The sequence below is a fragment of the Dasypus novemcinctus genome, chromosome 17 (genome assembly GCF_030445035.2).
Source record: "Dasypus novemcinctus isolate mDasNov1 chromosome 17, mDasNov1.1.hap2, whole genome shotgun sequence".
In the NCBI taxonomy this organism is placed as follows: domain Eukaryota; kingdom Metazoa; phylum Chordata; class Mammalia; order Cingulata; family Dasypodidae; genus Dasypus; species Dasypus novemcinctus.
In genome coordinates this window covers 38,958,880-38,979,464 of record NC_080689.1, presented here as the reverse complement: position 1 = coordinate 38,979,464, position 20,585 = coordinate 38,958,880, and the positions used below count along the sequence as shown (strand labels likewise).

The following is a 20,585-nucleotide window of genomic DNA, read 5'->3' as shown; positions in this document are numbered from 1 at the left end:
ACATAATAGCATTCCATATTTAACTTTCAGTAGTAAACTCTACATCTATAAAGCCTGAAGCACTGCCAAGAATTTCTTCATTCAACTTCGTACTGTTCTCTAATACAATATTAATTATACCTGAAGAAAAGCTGAAATTTCCTTTAAAAAAATAGTTTAATAAATGCATGTAGGTAGCATTGCCTTGCATTGATAATTGACATATAGCAGTATAAGTCTCAGCCCACAAACTCAGATATGCATGAACAGCAACTCCATTTTCCTCTAACTCAACTTGATTTCTATTTTCAGCATTGATTCTTCGAATTAGTAAAAATATACTCTCAGGCAATTTAACTTCCCTTCTTTTCCTGGGGCAATGTCTAAAGTATGGGAGGAGGGGTTACATTATACCAATCTTTTGTGAGGCAGCAGGAGATAGCATGGGAGCTGTTCTCCAGTGTTCTGTATTCACAACTCAGGTTCTCCTGAACTGCTGACCAGCATTCTTCATTCTTTATACAATGGCCCCTTCAGGTCAGTCTGTTTTTGTGCTATCTCTGTGACACTCTGGGAATTGCTCTGTTGCCATCACGCTACAGCAGAGAATGGAAAGTTCTGTGAGGCTGTCTAAGCCCCCCGTTGTCTAAATCCACCATGCAGCCATTTCTTCTCAGGGATCTCCTTGCTGCCCTTGGGCTCTCCTGAGGAAATGAGCACAGATCTTTTTTGCTCTGTCCCCTAAATCTATCAAGTTTTGACACCAACCAGAGCTCAGACCTAAATCAAAATATTATTTCTCCCTGGAACTCATTGCTTTCCCTCTAACTTTCTCTCCTGCTTGCCCATATTAGGGAAGTAAAATTTACTCTTCTGACTATATACCTCAGAGAGGGTTGATTTTTAATACTCAAATACTCAAATGATAAATGTATTTTCTTACCTAATTATCTGATTTCTTAACCATATTGCTTCTTTGAGACACTAAAACACAAAGACTTATAATTTAAATGAGAGGAAAGGTTGAGACAAAGGATATATGGAGAAAAATTAATATTTCAAAAATATTTTCCATCTCAGAACAAAAAATGCTATGCTTCAATTTTAAGGATGATGATTAGTAGTCAATAGTTGTTTCTATTTTTTTATTTAGCTCCAAGTGTTGTTATTAAGCTTTTTTTTCCACTTTTTTATTTTTTAAATGATAATAGTTGTTTCTTTTTATTTAAGAGGTGGGGAAACAAGAACACATTGTGCTTTAAGTACAAATTATATTGTATCAGTGGCATCCTAGTGCAAATCATAGTTAGTAGGCCAAGGGACCCAAGTTTCAGTTCTTATAGAGAAATGACTTTGAGCAAGGCACCAGATAGCTCTGTATCTTAATGTACTCATTAACACAATTCAGAAATGTTTGATGTGGGGTATGACTTTACTTAAAAGCTAATAGGTTAGCTTATTACTGATGAGTGCTAGCTCATGGCTTAACAAGCAACGTGAACATCAGCCAGCATCTGTGTCAGTTTTCCTTGACCCCAAATACCCAAAGAGCAACACAGGGGCCCAGGTGGGCATCAAGAATGTAAGGGGGGACAGCAGATGAGGCTCAAGTGATAGGGCCTCCACCTACCGTAACGGAGGACCTGGGTTTCATCCCTGGGGCCCACTGGTGAAAAAGAAGAGAAAACCTGCCTGCACACCAAGCCAGTGCCCGCACGATGAGCCAAGTGCCCGTGAGTGAACCAAGTGCCTGCACAGCAAGCCAAGTGCCCACATGAGTGCCCGCGCAGTGAGCCAAGTGCCTGCGCAAGTGCCCACATGGCGAGCTGAGTGCCTGTGTGGTGAGTCGAGTGCCCATGTGAGTGCTTGCATGGCAAACCAGTGCCTCCGTGGCGAGCCGAGTGCCCACACAGCAAGTCAAGTTCCCGCACAGTGAGCAAGTGCCCGCACAAGTGAGTTATGCAGCAAGATGATGGTCCCCAGCAGCCAATCCCGGTGAATCCTAGAGGAGAAAGATGAGAAGAGAAGACAAAAAGAGAAACAGATACAGAGGATGAACAGTAAGCATGAGTAAGAATGTTCAGTGCCTCTGGTGGATCGACATTCCCAACAAGGATTTGAGATTGGTATTCTTAAATTATATCATTCCAATCAAGATGACCAAGTAGAACAGAATGTTCCGTTAGAAACTGCAATAAAATGGAAAAATAAATTGATGACTTGTTAACAAACACCAGAAAAACATAGTGAATTGAAAGCAGTGCTGTAAAAGAGAACATAGAGGAGTAACTTTACCTAGAACAGAAGTCCTTGAAAGAAGCCATGATCGTCACGTATCTATAAACCTTTATGAGAGGGAGTTAGTGAATAAGATACGTACAAGCAAGGATAATGGGCTTAAGTATAACGCAGATGGTGACTTTAGACACTAGAGGGAACTTGCTGAACTTCTGACTCTCTGAAAAACCCAGAGTACTCTAAGCAGAAGGTAGATTTAATACTAATAATTCCTGTTGACTGAGTTTCTGCTATATATTTTCACTGTGATGTGCGCCTCCCATATTTTATCACATTAAATTCTCACAGCTGCCCTATGGATCGGTTTTATTGTTCCCATTTTAAAAATGAGTATACTAATGATCAGAGAAACTGAACAGCATGCTCAAGGCCACAGAGTTGGTAAGTAACCGAGCTTGGACTTTAATGCAGGAGAAAGCAACTACATGGCCCCTATACTTTCCAGTTGTCCACACTGTATCATACCACTTTAATTCTCTGTGGAAACAGCCTCTAGAAAAATCTACTAATGCTTAAGACATTATTCAAACACGTCTATTGTGTTTTTCCTTCGGGAAAATATGCAATTATAAATTTATTTCTTTCTTGATTTCATGAAAGATAAACCTCAGTGTTACTTTCCACTTGCCCTGTGTGCTTAAAGCCATTGACATGTTACTTTTTGACATAGGCTTTGATCTTCCCACAGGTGACTTGTACATAGGAGGAGTGGCTAAAGAAACGTACAAATCCTTGCCGAAACTAGTCCACGCCAAGGAGGGCTTTCAAGGCTGCCTGGCCTCGGTTGACTTAAATGGACGGCTTCCAGACCTCATCTCAGATGCTCTTTTCTGCAATGGACAGATTGAGAGAGGATGTGAAGGTACTGGATCTTTGTTGTCACACTCTAAATAATTCTAATTCCACCCTGTAAATGAAAACAAATCTCGCAAGCTGATGAAGTTCATTTCCGCCAACTGGTCAAACCTCCATTTAGGGCTTATTCATGTTTTTAACTTTTCCTCCCGTAAATCTTAAAATTTCCCTGGCTTTGTTTGCAAGGCTACTCTAATGCCTAAGTAAAATGGGAGCTGTATTTATGGATCCTGCTATTTTCTGCTCCTTTACATTCTATGGTTCACCTGATTAGGATGTTAAGCAGTTCCGCAATCTGTGCTGTATAAAATTTAATAGATGGTATTCAGAAAAATATATTTATTCCAGCAAGTATTAATTAACTCAAGACCATTTTTTAAAATCTCTGTGCTGTGGCCCATAATAAGAGACTATCCCCATTTTTTGTCACTATTTGATTTGTGTCTACCTGACAAGAGTGTCTTCCGTATAGTATGTTTGTTTTAGCAAAAATAGGTTTCCTGTATTATCTAAGGATAATATTCCATATTTCAGAAATGTGCTCAAGTATCTTCCTATTCTTTTGTGTTCTCTATCACACTGACATCAGTAAGAGTACTTTTTGATTGCTACTTTCATTTTAGGTAATTTTCACTTCAACACCTCAGATTATTTGAGCCAATTCTCCCTCCATAAATGTAATTTAATCACATTATCCTGAATTTTGTGGTTCTTTTTTATGTTGCTGCTTCTCCTTTAATGTTGAATACAGTTTTGGCTATTTTGAAAATTTTAGATTCATAAGGAAATTTCCTATGGGAGAAAAAGAAAGAAATGTGAACTCCTATCCCAAAGAGTTTATAGATCATATATTCTCAGGCAAAATGATGCCATTAGATTTAGCAATTATCTACCTACATGGAAAATAAAACATTTGAAAATTCTTTTTTTCTCTCTGTGCCATATGTTTCCCTGAAAAGTTAGGTGAAATTCACATTGCATTTCAATCATATCAAAAGCTAAGGTTGTTTAAAGGAAGGATTTGTTCAATTCTTTTTTAGCGTTATCACCATATTTATCTCCTTAATTTCAAATTTTGGTTTAACAAACTTTAATTAAATAAGTAAACAAAAAACAACCCAAAAACTGCATGAGTTTACCAATTTAATAAAGGAAACAAAATTATGAAATGAATAAATTATTTCTAGCAGATGGACAGGAGAACATGGAACATAACTTTGGTTCTTGGAGGTGATATAATTGATGAGAACATGTACAATTGTGGGGTTTTTTTGTTGTTTTTTAAGTACAACAAACTCTTCTGGAAAATATTTTTCAAAAATAGACCTTTCTGCAAGTTGCTTAATAGATGACTTCTTATCACAAGACAGAAAGCAAGGCAGAGAGCCAGGCACAGGACCCCCCAACAGCACATGCAACAGCTATCAGTGAGTGGGTGGAAGGGAAGACTGAGAGGAGGGACATGTCCTGATGAAGGATGTTTGCAGTAATGATATTTGTGTTGTCTTCCAACTTAATCTAGCAAGCAGTTTGGACTGATTACACATTCTCTTGGAAGGCCTTAAATTATCTGAACATTTTAAGACATTTAGTAGATTGTGACCTTCGTTCTTTCCTTACCTCAGCTGGGATGATTAAAATACTGAAGTTTAATGATTCACACCCTCATTTACCCCCTTTTCCTTTATTCTCAGAATTTTAGTGTTCCTGCCTTTCCGCCCTGATGCTGCCCTGACACTTCCCTGATTCTTTGTTTCCAATACAAAGGTTGACAACTTTTAAATTATGATTATGTCTCTCTTGTGTGGTTCCTAGGACTAATCTTTTAGATGTGGCTGTCACAGGCGAAACTGATGAGATTCACATGTTTTTTAGGATTAGTAATCAAATTCTGGATACCAAATAAATCCTATATGTAAAGATGGTTGTTCCAAATCATGTTAGAATTACTCAACTTGCATATTAATACAATACAGTGTATGTTTGGCATACTCAAATAATATCTTGCCAAGATTTCTCATCATTCCTGCTCAACAAAGCCCACAAATAACTCCAAGCCATTTGTACGCAAAAAGTTGTTGGTCCTCCCTCAGTGATGACTTGCTGGCTAATTCCGGTGAATAATGATAATTGATTTTATTTTTTAAAAACACATACATGTTTCAGGGAGTGGGTGCAGCTCAGTCGTTCAGCATCTGTGTCGCATGTATGAGGTCCCAGATTCAATCCCCGGGCCCTCCTATAAAACACACATACACAAAAACAAACCAAAAAACACCACATCCCAGCTAGCGGAGGGGACTTACCCTGTCACAGTCCCTTTAGATTCGTGTTTCTCAAACTTTAGGTTCTAGGAATCACCTGAAGAGTTGTTAAAGTCCAAATTGTTGAGTCTCAGCCCCAGTGTTTCTGTTACAGTAAGTCTGGGGTGGGACCAGAGAATTTGCATTTTTAACAGGTTCCCAGGTAATGCTGCTGGATCAGGGAATCACACCTTGAGAACTACTACTTTGGATGCTGGTTTACTTGCTCATATACGAAAAACAGCCAATAATCAACCAATAATCAATTATTAATCAAATAAGCTCAATAAGTAAGTCAAGATCATTTCCCTAATTTATATTGTAAAATAGATGAAAAAATTTTAAAATCAGACACTCTTCACACAGACATATAACATTCCACTCTGGAACTGCTTCATAAGCTGCAGAAATACTTTGCTATCTAATTATAAAGGCTACCGTTAATTTAGCACAAGTGACAATAAGTATACAAATGCTATTCCCTTTAATCCTCTAAACTCTATAAATTAGCTATGAGTGCCTTTGATTTTAGAGTCATAAACTGAGCCTCAGAGATGTGAAGGGACTTGCCTAAGGTCACACAATTGTAAGTGGATGATGATGTCAGTTCTAACCCAGTTTGCTGTGCTAGAAAGCTCAGGCATTTAAACACTTCTCTCCAGTTCTTTGGTTTCAGAGACTGTAGTTTTGCCTTCATCATGCTTTCTTTTTCAGATATATCCTTATTTTTAATCACTTAATGCAAATGCCCTTGTAAGTTCCTAATTTTACTCAGTGATAAAACAAAAGGAACATTATGTAACTAAAGGGAAAAAGAAATTCAGGGCTTTATCTTGTACACATGCCTCCCAATGTTTAAATACTGTTCTAGAAGGTTAGTACTCTGAAAACTGCATCTGCCAGGCATGTGCATGCATTCTCTTGTAATACCTGAATACAAAAAAAAAAAAAAACTGTTGTGATAATGAAAAAATAACATAAACCATGTCGTTAAGCTCACATAGAGGCCTGTTAAGTTCTCTGAGTTTCTGCCCTACAATATGTGTAGGTTTGTTTTGTTAGGATCACAGTTTTCCTATTTTTAGAGTTGAATGTTATTTAACTGTTGCATTTCTGAAAATTTTTGCAAAACAAAACCCTGGGTCTTCAGTTCTTATGCCTGCTCCTTCCTTCTTGGTACAGGTGAGGGACCTGGGAAAATAGCCAATCACTTAAAACTGTACCAGATCCAAACTTGACTTGCACTACTCCCAGCGTATTTGCTCAGGCCAGGAAGGAAGGAATGTGCCAAAGGATGTTGCTCTAAGAAGTTTCAGTTTATTAAATACTGATGCTTTTCAGTCTCCAATTAATGCCATGGATAAAGATCATAGACCACTTACATCTGCAGATTGGAATAACAAAAGCTGAGCAATTGAATGGTACTTTAGTTCTTTTATATGATAGTCCACAAAATCTGGTATACCTATTCAGTTCCTCTAGGATCCTCATCAGTAAAAATAGTAATTGCAACTACTACTATTTTGTCTTTGTTGTTTTTATGCCGATTATTATTTTAATTAGTATTTCCAATATTAAGGTTTCTGAATTTGTGGAAATTCACATGGTTTGGGATAAATTCTCTTTATCTGTGAAGAATGTCTTTACTGAGAAAATATGTAATGGAAATGTGATTGTAAGAAGCATGTTTAAAAAGCCATTTTGCAAATACATCCATTTATACACAGATAAGCTAATTACATATAATTCCAATTTATTCACTAAACAGGCACCTCAAAGACACTCACTGTAATAGCATTTAATTAGGTTGGTATATATTTTTATATTTTCATAAAGCTTCTAAAAATGTGTTTACTAGAAAATACCTTCAATTTATACTCTAAAGCTATTTAGATGCACTGTATTCTCTTTTCTTCCTTACCTAAGGTAGTCCTTAGGTTTTACTGGGCATTCACAGGGCAGTTCATAGGAGTTGAAGACAATTATTAAAGTATATAAAACAGATAAATAGCTCTGGAATCCTTAAGCATATATACCCAATCTGGTAAAAACAAGGACAAGCACTCCACAGTAAAGTTTTGTAAAGGCATTTTATTCACGAGGGATTATACTGTAGTTTGTGTTTTCCATCTGCTGTTTCCTCTTTCTTCGACTCCAAATGATAAGGAAGTTTCGATAGTTTGCTTTTCACCCTAAAGTCCAGCTGTTGGCAGCAAATGCCTGGCATTACAGTGTTAAGCCTTAATTGCAAAAGCAAGATAAAAGTTCTAGTGGGAAAAATGGAAAGGGATAATTGGCCAGCCAATGACCATAGGATACACATAGGATACATGTATCTGCACATGACAAATTCTGCTGCATGCGTCCAATAAGCAAGAGTCAGTCTGGTAATGCAGTCATATCTTTCCTAGAGAGGGACTAACACAAAAGCCCCTTTAATTGCCTTCATTAGATATCCGTGATGCAAATAACCATTTTTTATATATATATATATATACACACACACACATATACATATAGTAAAATACTAATAAATTACTGCTTTCTCATTTTTGGCTTGTCTAAAATTTATGGCTGTTAGTATTAATTTGTTTGCTCTACATAGCATTTCTCTCCCTCTTTATAGCTGCATGCTTTTTGAATCTGAACCTTCTTCTGTGTTTGCCCCCATTTCAGTATTGCTTACTAACATTTAATATATTTTGCTTTTTTTTTTATTTTGCTGACAAAGTTGCATTGATGAAAGCTGACTTGCAAGGTAGATAGCCCTGTGTGTATAAAACAAGACTGAAACCCCATAATACACAGTGGACACCCAAAAATAACATTTTTTATATTTTTGCAGTAACTGTTGTTTGGGTTCAGATTTCTTTTTTTTTTTTTCCCCTTCGTAAATGTTGTGTAAGAAACCTCATTTTGTAGCCTAGTTTACATAAAGGCTTTCAGTCTTGAATATGTTTGTATAGTGATTGCCTTTAGTGCTTTGATCATTCTTTTTTTAGTTCTTTGTTTTTCAGTGTTCTAGTTATGATTCTTTAGAAATAGACTAGCATTCTTTTCGCTTGTGTGTTAAATGGGGGCATGTCATTAATACGGAGTTTTTCACTTTACGTTTAATTGCATGAGATTGTTAAAGCATGTGAATTGATACTTGCCAACATACCTATCCAAAACACCAGTAATCATAATTTTATCCATAGTTTGTGCAAGGAAACTTCTGGAACTTCTGGGGCATTTTTGCATAACTCTCCTCAGTTATTTTCAATTTCATGAATTTATACTCTCCATGTCTCATGGTGTCTCTATTCATTGGTTGGAAGTTAAGGAGATCCATGCCTTTCCTAAAAATCCAAATGGTGAGAGAGAATTATTGACGCTGGAATGAGATCACCTGCTACCATGATCATACTGTAGAAGCTCCGTGCTTGCTTTCTATTTGTCGGTTTACGTTATGATTATAATGAATTTTATCCTATATTTGAAACTTCAGAAAACTTTCCTACTACAGCTTCTCTCTTCCTAATTCAGGTGTGTGAACTAGTACTTTGAAAACTAGTTTGGCCTTGTAATTTGAGGTGTTGGCAACTACTATATGTGATCTAGCTCATGTACAAGACACTTTTGATTTTTTTTAAAGAACCCAAGTTTCTTTTGAATTGTTTTGCAGGGCCCAGCACAACCTGCCAAGAGGATTCGTGTTCCAATCAAGGTGTGTGCTTACAGCAATGGGATGGCTTCAGCTGTGACTGTAGCATGACTTCCTTCAGCGGGCCTCTCTGCAATGACCGTAAGTACCTCTCCGCGCACAGGCCAATTCTTGTCGTTGCTTCTAGTTACTGCTTGATATCCAGGACTGGGAGTCCTCTTATCATGTGAAAGCTCAACCGTCATAACCAGGAGAATTAGTTGTTTCTACAGAAAGGAAATTTTTGTAGTACCTAATCCTTAATCAAAGATATCAATAGCTAAATGCTATGTTCACGGTGATTCTTTGGTTTTCAACTATTTATTGTAATTTTTTATTACTAATAGTCACCTTGTTGACAGAATGTTTTCAGTCCTAAATGTGAGAATTTTCCCCTAGATTTTTAAAGACCTTTCATACTGTTTGATGTTAAGTAATATTTAAATTCATAACATTGCATCTCGAAAGCTGTCATTCAAGTGAAAAATGACTGGTCTCAATATGTTTTTCTTTCTCTCTACATCTCTTTAAGCCCATCTTGCCTTTCACCTTGAAAACCATGTGTTTCAACTGTATTCTTCAAGTACTCTCCTTATATTTTAGCCACTAGTATTTTTTTCTTTTAGTTTCACAAAACAAAACAAAACAAGTATGACAATAAAACACAGCATTCACTTTGTATCATGGCTTATCAGCTTGTGCATAATCTATATGATAGTAGCAAGGATTTTGAGACGGAATTAACTGGTATATAGGATGAAGCTCTGTTTCTTAACTTTCAAACAGATCTTGCTTTATAGCACTTCATCAAAATGAGAAAGATTTCTTACACACAATTGCTTTCTGCTATTTTGAGAGAGTATTCCTGACAAAGCCTCCTGGTTGTAGAATAGAGTACATGCCTTATATCGTAAATGTGGTAACATTTAAGAAAAGCTCTAGGATGATGGGTTTAGGGATGTGATGATTGAAGGTTTAGGCCTCACAAAAGAAATTGGGCTTAAGTGTGGATTAAAGAAAGACTAGAGTTTGTTCATTTTGACCTTTGTCTATTTGTGACTCTTTTCATGTTCAAGTAACTGCAGAAGTTAGGGTAAAACTGAAATAGTCCATTGAACTGAATTTTTGCCACCTAGCAATAGAGTACAATTCACCAAATCTTTTCAGACCTTGTCCAAAATACTTTAAAAAAGTGACCTGATAGAAAATAAAATTGTACCTGGAAGAGGCCTTTAATGTCATGCCACTGTAGATGGAAAAATATTTGTTCTTCATGCTACCAATCACAAGAAGCTTGCAACAGTCAATGAGTATTCAAACCATCACATATTCATAAGCACTGTATTTCTGCAAATCAAATCATACTTTAAAAACAATAACCCCTTTTGGGTTTAAATAAATTACATAAAGTCTAATAAGTACTTGTATGTACATAAAGCAAATTTTAAAGCTTGTAAATATACTTTCAATAAAGATATGTTTATATTTATATAGATATGCATATAGAAGTAACTTCTTGTATTTGCTCCACCCCAGAGAAAAAAATGACATAGAAAAGGAATGACATAAATTTATTTTTAAGGATAATCAGACGAGTGAAAATTTGTTATGATTTTATTATGACAAGTTTTTAATCTTGACTATGATCCTGACAGATGTATGACTATGTGTGGTAGCGGAGAAAGCTTTCTTGTATGAAAATGTTTTTCATTTTGCTGAAAAACTTTCTTTGCCAAACTTTGATTAATCTAGTTTCCATGCTTTGCAAAACATTTACCATTTGATTGTGTCAGACTGTGTACCCTCATATTCCAGTCAAGTATGAAGAATATAATTTTCTGTATGTATTTGTTAGACATTTTCTGAGGGAACATCAAGATCCAACCTTAAGTATCTTGCTGTCTTCGATTCATTTTTACAGAAAATTATCTGAGTGCTGCTCTTGGGTGATAGAAACAGTGATGTCAATGATAAGGCTATTGGTTATTTTCTTGTAAATAAGGTAAATGTCATTCAATAAATGTATCTCCTGATATACCTCTTGAACAAATCAGCATTAAAATTACTTTGGAGGGCTCTCAGAATATATACATTTTGATTAAATCATTACCTCTTAGTGGGTATTCTGGAAATGTGAAATGGTTTCTTGGTTCATAGGTTGAGTTTTGGTGGTGAGGACATGTAGTTACGAATCAATATCTAAAAGCAAATCTTACTTTCATTCAACCATAATTTGTAGAAAGTACAATAGTAACTATTACTTTGAAGATGTCCACTTAATAAAGCAATAGAAGTAGCATGCCACATTTTCTTCCGGTTTTAAATTGATCAAAATAGACATCTCTTTTTTTTTCTATTATTTGCACCAATATAATTAGTGTGATTGCTGGGATTTTAACAAAGTCCTTTTCTTTTGTTCCTCAACATGTTCTGTATAAAGGTTGACTTTTTTTTTCACTGAAACTATTTAGGGCATTTCATTATTACATTTCTTAGTGGAATTATCATTCCTAGCTTTGGTATGTATCCATAAATACTGTGACTACAGCCTCACAACTGCATGAAAAACAAAAGAAAAGGAGAAAGGGAACTTTTTAAAAGGAGAGAGAACACATTGCCAATGAAAGCCCCTCCCCAAAACAAACATTCTAAATGTTAGCTTTCTAACAAGCTTCATACAGTGGATTAAACTAACTAGCAAATTTTATTTATATTAGCATGGAGATATAATTAACACTGGGAAGAGGGGAATGCTTATTCATGTGATGTTGGATAAATCATATTAATTAATTAACTTAAAGGAATCCTTCAAAAAAACGTGGCATTTCCAAAGCAATACCAAAGGCTATTTTTAAAGAAATGCATTTCTGTAGCCCTTCCTTTCCTGAAAAATTGCCATCTGAATGATCTGCTCATTGATAAAACAACTACTCCGTGTGTGGTGTAGTGTATTCAATTCCTCAATACGTCTTGCATGTCAGTACCCTGTTTCGGCTTCCCAGTATCTTTGGTCTGGCTCATTGTAGAAAAACTTCAGTTGAATCTCCTACTTTTTATTCCTCTCTCCTCCAAGCCAGCCTATGCCTCTGTATCAGATTCATTCTCTTTTTCTGTTCTTCTAGTTTAAGTGTCACCAGTTCCTCCCAATTCCCTTAACCCAGGGGCTCTGAAACATTTTTGTTCCAAGGACCCCTTTGCCAGTCAGTTGAAGACCATGGACCCCTTACTAAGTCCACACTATACCATGTATTATTTAATAAATATATTACACCCACATCAACATGAACTCACAAGAATAATGTTGTTTTGAATCAATTCAAGCTCACAGGCACCTGGTTAAGAACCCCCCTACCTTAACCAGAAGTGGTAGTTTTTCTCCTCTAACCTCCTGTACAACCTTGTTCATACTATTTTGTCAGCCATCACTTTCTACTTTATAGTTACTTATGTTTGGTATATGTCTCTATAAGTCTATTTGCTTCCATTGCCTTCTACAGCATGCTGCATGTAAGTAAGTGGTAATAGTGACTCACTATATCATTGTTGAATGGCTGCATGATCCTTGCATAAGGATTTCTATATATTCTCAGGGGCAACCAGTATTTTCCATATTCATCCATTTAGAGTTCACAAAGTTCCATGGTCTGATCCCAGACTTCATTTCCAGACTTATCTATAATAGAAACAATTCCATATGGCATGCCGCTGCCAATTAGCTTACTCATGGTTTTCTGAGCAATATTAAAATTTCCAATTTGCTCACCGTTGCTTGTACTAATTTCTCTACCTAGGAATAAACTTGTTTCACCTGGAATATGTTCCCTTTTACTCTCTCTGCTTGTAAAAACATAATGTCCTTTTCTCTCTACTTAAAATGTTTTATTCTGTGGAAACTTCGGGTCCTCTAACCTGGACATTACTTTTCTCCTCTTCTGAAATCCTAGCGCAACAGTGTATTTATTGCACTTAACACATAATGTGCATTAGGCTGTAGCTATTTGTGAACTTTCTCTTGGATGTAACCAATTATTGAGCTCTTGCTATGTGCCAGGTCTGCACTAAGAGTTTACGTTCATTATATGAAATCTACATATCACCTGTTTATGCTTTACCACATGCATGCTTTCATGCACATATGTTCAGACACACACATATACACACATCATTAAACCATTGTGCTATGCAATACTCCTTTCCTGCTTTCATCCCGTGATCCAGAATACAGTGTAACCATATTAGCTAGTGCAGTGTCAGGTTGGAGAAGATGAATATGGCTATGATCACATGGAAAATAGGGAACATAATAACATTGTCACATTACATTAGTATAGAAATGTTGTGTGCCAAATTACAGTTCAGCTTCAACAGCATCTGTTACCATAAGGGAATAATATATCATAGTGCTGTTATTTTGGCGTGATAGCTTAGAAGGGTGTGGACACTTTTTTTGAGAATTCTAGACTTTGCCAAGAGAAAATCTTTCTGGTAAGAATTTATCATCTCTTTTGTGTGCAAATTATCAATGTTCACTGAAACAAATATGGAATACATTTGACTGTGACTTGTTACCATGACATTTAAAATATATTCAGCTGTGCTTCTCATCTTCTTTTGTTGTTTGAAAAGACAATCCAGTATCCATTGTCTGAGCATCAATATCAGATCTACTGGAAGTGAATCATAACATATATAGTAATACTTGGATCCAAGTAACATTGTTTGTCTCCCATTTAGAGCTGTCAGTAGTATTAAGCTATGAGCTGGTTTTCTGGTGATACTATTTAGGGCTGAACAAAATTTAGCAATTAGCGGTGTCTACAACCTGATCCTTCTTCTGAGTTTGATGAATCCCATTGACCCTGAATAACTCCAGCATTTCTAAATGGCAGCCCTTACGTTGTTTAAGGCCTTCATAAGCAACACATACTGATAATGCCTTAGAAAAAATACCGATGGGAGAAACATAAAACAAACTCATCTTATGTTAAACCACAAAGGATTAAAATATTGTTCATACTGAGGCAGAAAATAAAGTGAAAAAAGGAAATCATAATATATGATTGAGAAATGCACTGTTTAATTTAAATGCTGTCTTTCACTACTTTATACAAGTCTATCTTTATTCTTCTTGTTGTTGATAGACAACATAAAAGGAAATGCATAAAAGGAAACACTGACTTTTTCCTATTGTAGTCAAGCAACTAAATGATAGTGTTAAACTGTGTCTAATAAGAAAACTTAAGGGGGAGTAAAAACTCTCTAAAACTGTGGGGTAGAGTGAAGTGTTGCCATGTTGTGATTACCCAGATTAGTCCCCTACATTGTTTCAGCAGCTGGATGATCCAGAACTCTAAGTAACCTTTTACCCTATGTAAATGCTGCCAAGTTGAGCCCCAGAAGCCAAAAAGGAAAGCTTTCCTTTGCCTATAGATTTCCCTGCTAATTTCTCTTGCTTGCCTAAGACTCTGATTCTCTGGACATTGACTTGGCTCTTTTGTTAGCTCCCCTCATCTCTGGTCTTACGTAAATGTGGAGGAGGCCTCAGATGTTGGCATAACTTTAGTAATACTGTGTTGTCATACCCTTCCAAAGCCCAAGTAGGCTGGGACTCCCTTGAGAGAAGCTTTTGCCAATCACCTCAGTTAAGCATCCTTAAGGGATTGAAATCGTTCCTATTCTTTCCAGATGATATTTCAAAGGGATCTATGATTATAATTTCTGCCTGGATAATCTTTCTGTGTGAGTGTGTTATGCTCACTTTCGTTTCCAGCCATAGCAACCCAGCAGGTGCAGAATCCATGCTAGGGTGGGGATACTGCCTTAATGGGAGGTGGCAATTTTTGCAACTTGAAGTCTTTGACTTTACTTCTTTTTGAATTGAATTTCCTTCAACAAAAGTGAAACACTGAAAGCCCTTGTGAACAAAATGAGATTAATTATGATGAATCCTCAGAGTCTGATATAATATTAAGTAAGTATAAACCATAAATAACTTAAATGAATATGTAAAGAGAGTGAAAAGTTAAATACATCTCCCACTTTATGGAACCAACTTATCATGGGTATTTTTTAAAGTTCTATGAGATTAAAAATAATTAAGCTTTGACTTTATGAAATGGATATTTTATTTTAAAAGAATTTAATTATGAGTGGGGTTTGGAAGGGAGTAGTTGTAAGGCCAGATTGTTTATATCCTTTGTTGCTCTGGATAAATGTGGCTAGTGTATGAGAAGGACTACAACATATTTTCATATAGAGCCCATCAAAGTATCTTCATGCTAATCACAGTATTAACATGTATTGTATGCATGTTCTCTACATTTTATAAACTTTTTCTTTTTATTCTTCAAAAAATTCTTATTTTTTAAATTTATAAATGGGAATATGAGGTATGGATTAAGTAGCTTGTCTGCACTGAAATGGCTAGTAAATTTGCACTATTCGAGTTTAAGTGCATCTACCTCCAGGTCCATGTTCTCTATAGAGTCATAGTCAGTGCTGCTGAAATTCTCCAGCTGCAAAATTTGCTAGAGAAGTTAGTAGGGAGTACAATTTAACATTGTGTAATTTTTCCCATCCTCTCCTGACTCTTGATACTTAGATTTAAGAATTATATTGCATGAAACATATCACTCCCCTCAAACCCTCAGTTGCCACTTCCAAAGATGAGTTAAGAATTCAGTCAGCTGTCTAAAGCATACTGTGATTAACTTCCAGTTTTGATGCAAAAAGGTACTGATTATGAAAGCGATATGGGAATTTTCTTTGATTTTCCCTTGACAGCCTTTCTGAGATTCTCAAAAATAATAACTTACTATTCGTTAATGAAATCAGGCAAAATATTTCCCAAGGCTCTTTTGCCTTAACAGATTCACGATGTGTAGTATGGGAAATGAGCAGCTGAGATTCAGAATTGTGCTGGCCAATGATGTGTACCAATTGTTTCATTATGTTGCTTGCATCGAAGTTTTCTTTCTATACATTTGTTGAGGCAGGGAAAAAATGAAATCAGAGGTTAGCAGCATGCTCTTTGAGGGTCTTTGACAGATACATGGGGGAATCCCAAGAGAATACATTTCATGCCCAAGGCCTGAAAAGTCACTGTGAGATTAATCGTCAAGACCAAGTGCGCCTCATATTTGTAGGGAAGGAAAAGAAAGCTCTGGGGAAATGTTCAGAGAGTCCAGAAAAAGGTCAAGATAAAAATAATGTTGTGCTTGAATTAAAGAATAATTCAAGTCATAAAGAAAAAAAAATGTTACTGTGAAGAAAATGCACTTATCCGGTCATCTTTTTTCCTTCCCTGAAAAAAAACGTTCTGTATCTTTAATGATATTTACTAGCAAATAAAAAGTGTAGGATTCTCTTTTAGAGAGGAGTCATGGTCTCCTCCTGGTGCTGTGCAGTGTTTCACCTCCCTGGGAGCATCTTACAGCAGCATAAGGACAACGACAGTGTTCGCACCAGCTAATAAAGAGTATTTTAATGACTCTAATGATCTAAATTCACATCTCTCAGATATTGGCCGGTAGAGTGTGAGGTTTAATCTCCCCAGGATTTGGTGAGACAGGCGGGAAGTACAAAGGTGTTTCTTAACTTGAAATGATTTCAGAATGGCACAAGTTTCATAAAAGGATGAGCTGATATAGACAGATGTTAAAGGAAAATGGGTCGCGAACAAAGAGGAGGCTGCATTTGACAGCGACCATGGAAACTGCTCGCGTAGGTGTGAACGCTTCTTATAAATACATAACATATGACCCTGTAGGGAGAGAAACAGATGGAATATGTAGTGAAAAAGAAAGAATACATTTCTTGCTTTCTTCACTTGAGTGTTACAGTGTATATTTTCACATTGGGCATCTCTCCTGTTTGGAAGCTTTCAAGGCCTCATCTGGATTCCAGCAGCGTAGAGCTCAGCTGACATTGCGAGTGGTGAGGGATAAAAGCAGTCCATTGCAATTGTTTGCAGGGCTTCTCCAGGTCATGGCATGATATCCCAAGAGTCCGACCGTGTTTCCTTGTCAATTCCTAGGTGGTCACTTGAATGCTCTACTTGAAGAGATCCAGAACCTAGGCTCTGCAGCTTTGCAGGCACTGCAGAGTCAGATAGCGTTTCTGAAAGCGTGGGGTCCCTCTTTGAGGACATAAATTATGAATCTGCTCTCCCAGGTCCTGTTCAGGGCAAGTGTTCCATTTTACCAAATTAAAAACATAAAAGTGTGAGAGAAATACCATTTCCTCTCTGCCACAGGAGGCATCACAGAAGTAATTAAACTGGATTTTGGTGTGTCAGGCACATTTCTTTTATTGACAGTGACAGTAATTCTGTAAATCAAAACCTGGGAGCGTCTTCGGTATTTTTGTAGTGTTAAAGATAAAAATCTAAGGTTCTTAAAATTAAATCTTGTGAAACTAAAATTGATCTTTGGAGCGCAGTATGATAGGCTGCTGCCAAGTCTTAGAGGCAGCTTCTTTTCTGAAACTCACAGCCTGCAAGCTATATGATTATTATTATGCTAACTTTGTTTTAGCTAAGTCTCTGAAAACCATTTCTGTATAATAAATCTCCCATACTGGCCATACTTTATGAGTTCAGGATCACCAGAAAAATCTTCTCCCCACCATCTGAATAATGCCATTTCTGACGTCAAAAGGTTTAGTTGAAAGTCATTTCTCTGAGCTTTCTTTCTGGTATTCTTTCAGTTAACATTTAAGATTGCCCCAGTCTTGTTCAACAAACTTAACTCCACAGTATGCTCTATTCCTCAAAAGCTTTCTGGCATTTGCTCTTTGATACAGACCTGTATGGAGGCACACTAGTCTAGTCCCTGAATGTGTTCTGCTCAACGACTCCCACCTGGATTGTTCCCCTCCCCTTCTTCTGCTTTCCATAAGAAGATTCAGACCATGGCAATGACCTAGCTCAAACCAAGATCAAACAGAATAGGATGGTCTTTGGTTGGTGGACGATTTCTTTCTCTTCTGAGTCCTTGAGCTTTTACAGTCTGCAGTTGTCTTTTTATGTGTATATGCGTCTATTTTCTAACTGTATTGTATGTCCCATTCTTCTATTTTTAGCATTATTTCTCACAGTGTCTGGCACATAATAAATATTCTGTAATAGTTGAAGAGTGGTGTCTTGAAGCCTCCATTAATTAACTTTTTTTTTTTCCTTCATCATTGCCAATCTCTGCAGTTCCTTTATGGAAATAAATGCATGTTATATCCATATTATATATACCTATTTAGCATAATACTTTATATATTGCTTTAATCACATTATTGTAGATGCATTTTTCACTATATACATTCCTGATAATAAAGAACTGTGTGGAATTAGAGACTTATTTAGGAGGAAGGAGCTTTGAATAATGGTGAGTCAGGGGAGAGTGGTGGTGGTACACTGTGTGTGTGTGTGTGTGTATGTATGTATGCAAAAACACACGCACAGACACACCACGGGAGATGGATTTAGCAAACTCATTTTCTATTTTCTTCTAATTCTACTGAAGGCCTGCTTTGTATATAATCCCATTAAATTTGACAAATGCTCGGATAGTTTAGTTGTTTCAAGATAACTATGCTGTGTTCATTTTTTTCATTAATTAGCTATTTGAAGGCATAATCACATGATTGTGAAATGCTGCTCTGCGTATTTGATCTTTTTTATCAGCTCTTTAAGCTTTTGGAATATTGGGATATTTCTCCAGCAATAACATCAACTCTCCAGGGAAAATGATACAATTTCTCTTATAATAACACATCACTTGCGTGACCTGCTTTAGTCTACTGGTGTCCTTGAAGACTTCTTTTGCAACACCTATGGAAGAGTCAGATATTTATTTTGTGTTATATAGACTAAATCCAAAATATTCTTGGTGTTTCCCTTTCCACATTAAATTGAAAAAACATTTGAATATACGTCTCTTACAGGTGCCAAGAAGGCACATTTTACCCAGTTGCTTTGGTCCAGTGTTTTAGGAATATGTACTTAAAATCAGCTTAATAAGACTATGAGTATTCACTACCTCCTAGTCTACCTAACCCACAATTGGTCTGCCAAGTCCATGCTGACATCGTCAGAAGTACAACTTTGTTTTGTGGTTGGAGGGGTTGAGAAATAATTTTACAAAATAAATTCCAAGAGTACTAGAATTTGTCTACCTGAATAAAAAATGAAATAATTATTGAAGGGGTTGGACTAGATCAAATGTTCTCAAAATGTGGATCCTGGACCCCCAGTGCCAACCTCACCTGGGGCCTGGGGACTTGTTAGATCTACAAATTCTCAGGCCTTACTCCAGACCTCCTGAATCAGAAACTCTCAGAGTAAGACCCAGCAAGCTGCATTTTAAGAGCCTTCAGATAATTTTGATGCTGAAGTTTGAAAACTACTAAGCTAGACTAGATGATCTCTAAAGTCATTTTCTTAGTTCTACACTTTCCATATAATTGGAGGCTTTATTCTTTATTTAATGGAATAAAAGAAATTCTGTCTAAAAAATGTAAGTAAATCATGACTAGATTCATGTGAAGGTTTAATTACAATCTTGCATCTTTCACCTATAATGATTTTAAAGAAATAACACAAATTTTTAGTTTGATTATCAGCATCCTAAGTTAGCTGACAATCTTGAGAATGTTTGGAAAGCTCCAGTTCACACTCCTCATCCTATGAAAAGTCTAGGTCAAGGCAAACATTTCCTTGCAATATGAGAATGACCAAATACAACTGTACACCCCTCTATTCTTATCCTTTTGGATTCTTCAGAATAAAATTTGGATAATTTGTATAGATTGGGAAATAAAGTATTATTCCTGACTGTACAAGAATTTTAACTGAGAAGACATTTGAACAATCAATATGAGGTACTATAATCTTTATATGGCATCCTTTTACATTTCTTAGAATGTTCTCCATCTTTATATACCCCTACCACTTGCTAAAGAAATAGAATTCCAGTGTACTAGCAGCTCCCCAGACACAATTCCCCTTCTCATTGGCAATTATCCTGTACCTAGTAATATCTTGATGTTTCCTTAATTTTTTTCCATCATGTAAGAGCCATATGTGAAAGAATTCTTTAGCTGGGATCCCAGTAGGTGAACTTGAGCAAGTCACTTAAGTTCTATGAGCCTCAGTTTCCTTACTATAAAATGAGGGAATTGGTCTGCCTTGTCTTTAGAGTTCCCAGAGCTTGAAGAGTCTGTGATTCATTGTCTCTTTAATATTTCTCTTCTTTTTCCTCAACTCTCAGGCCTATTTTTACTCATATTTAAGGCTCTTCTAGGACACAGCCTACAGCTTAGTCACACCACACTAATCTTAAGCTATATTTTAGTCAAAGACATTTCCTGCCAAATCCTATAAAAAGGAAAAACTTGGAAAAAGGAATCAGATTAATGGGATATCTTTCTGTTTATGGAAAGGAAATTTTGAATAAATCCTTTATCCTGTATCA

The 20,585-nt window shown here is 36.3% G+C and overlaps 1 protein-coding gene across 50 annotated transcripts in view; it reads left to right on the top strand.

Annotated features, from left to right (window-relative positions):
• Positions 1 to 20,585, top strand: part of NRXN1 (neurexin 1) — a 1,214,286-nt gene that overhangs the window by 600,180 nt on the left and 593,521 nt on the right. For 44 of the 50 annotated variants that reach the window (XM_071208815.1, XM_071208816.1, XM_071208823.1 and 41 more), the window contains 2 exons: positions 2,966 to 3,139; positions 9,103 to 9,222. In XM_071208815.1, the coding sequence (XP_071064916.1) occupies positions 2,966 to 3,139; positions 9,103 to 9,222 (294 nt within the window). Of the gene's footprint in view, positions 1 to 2,965; positions 3,140 to 8,166; positions 8,194 to 9,102; positions 9,223 to 20,585 lie in introns of all 50 variants that reach the window. The other 6 variants (XM_071208829.1, XM_058278523.2, XM_058278520.1 and 3 more) reach the window with 1 other exon arrangement.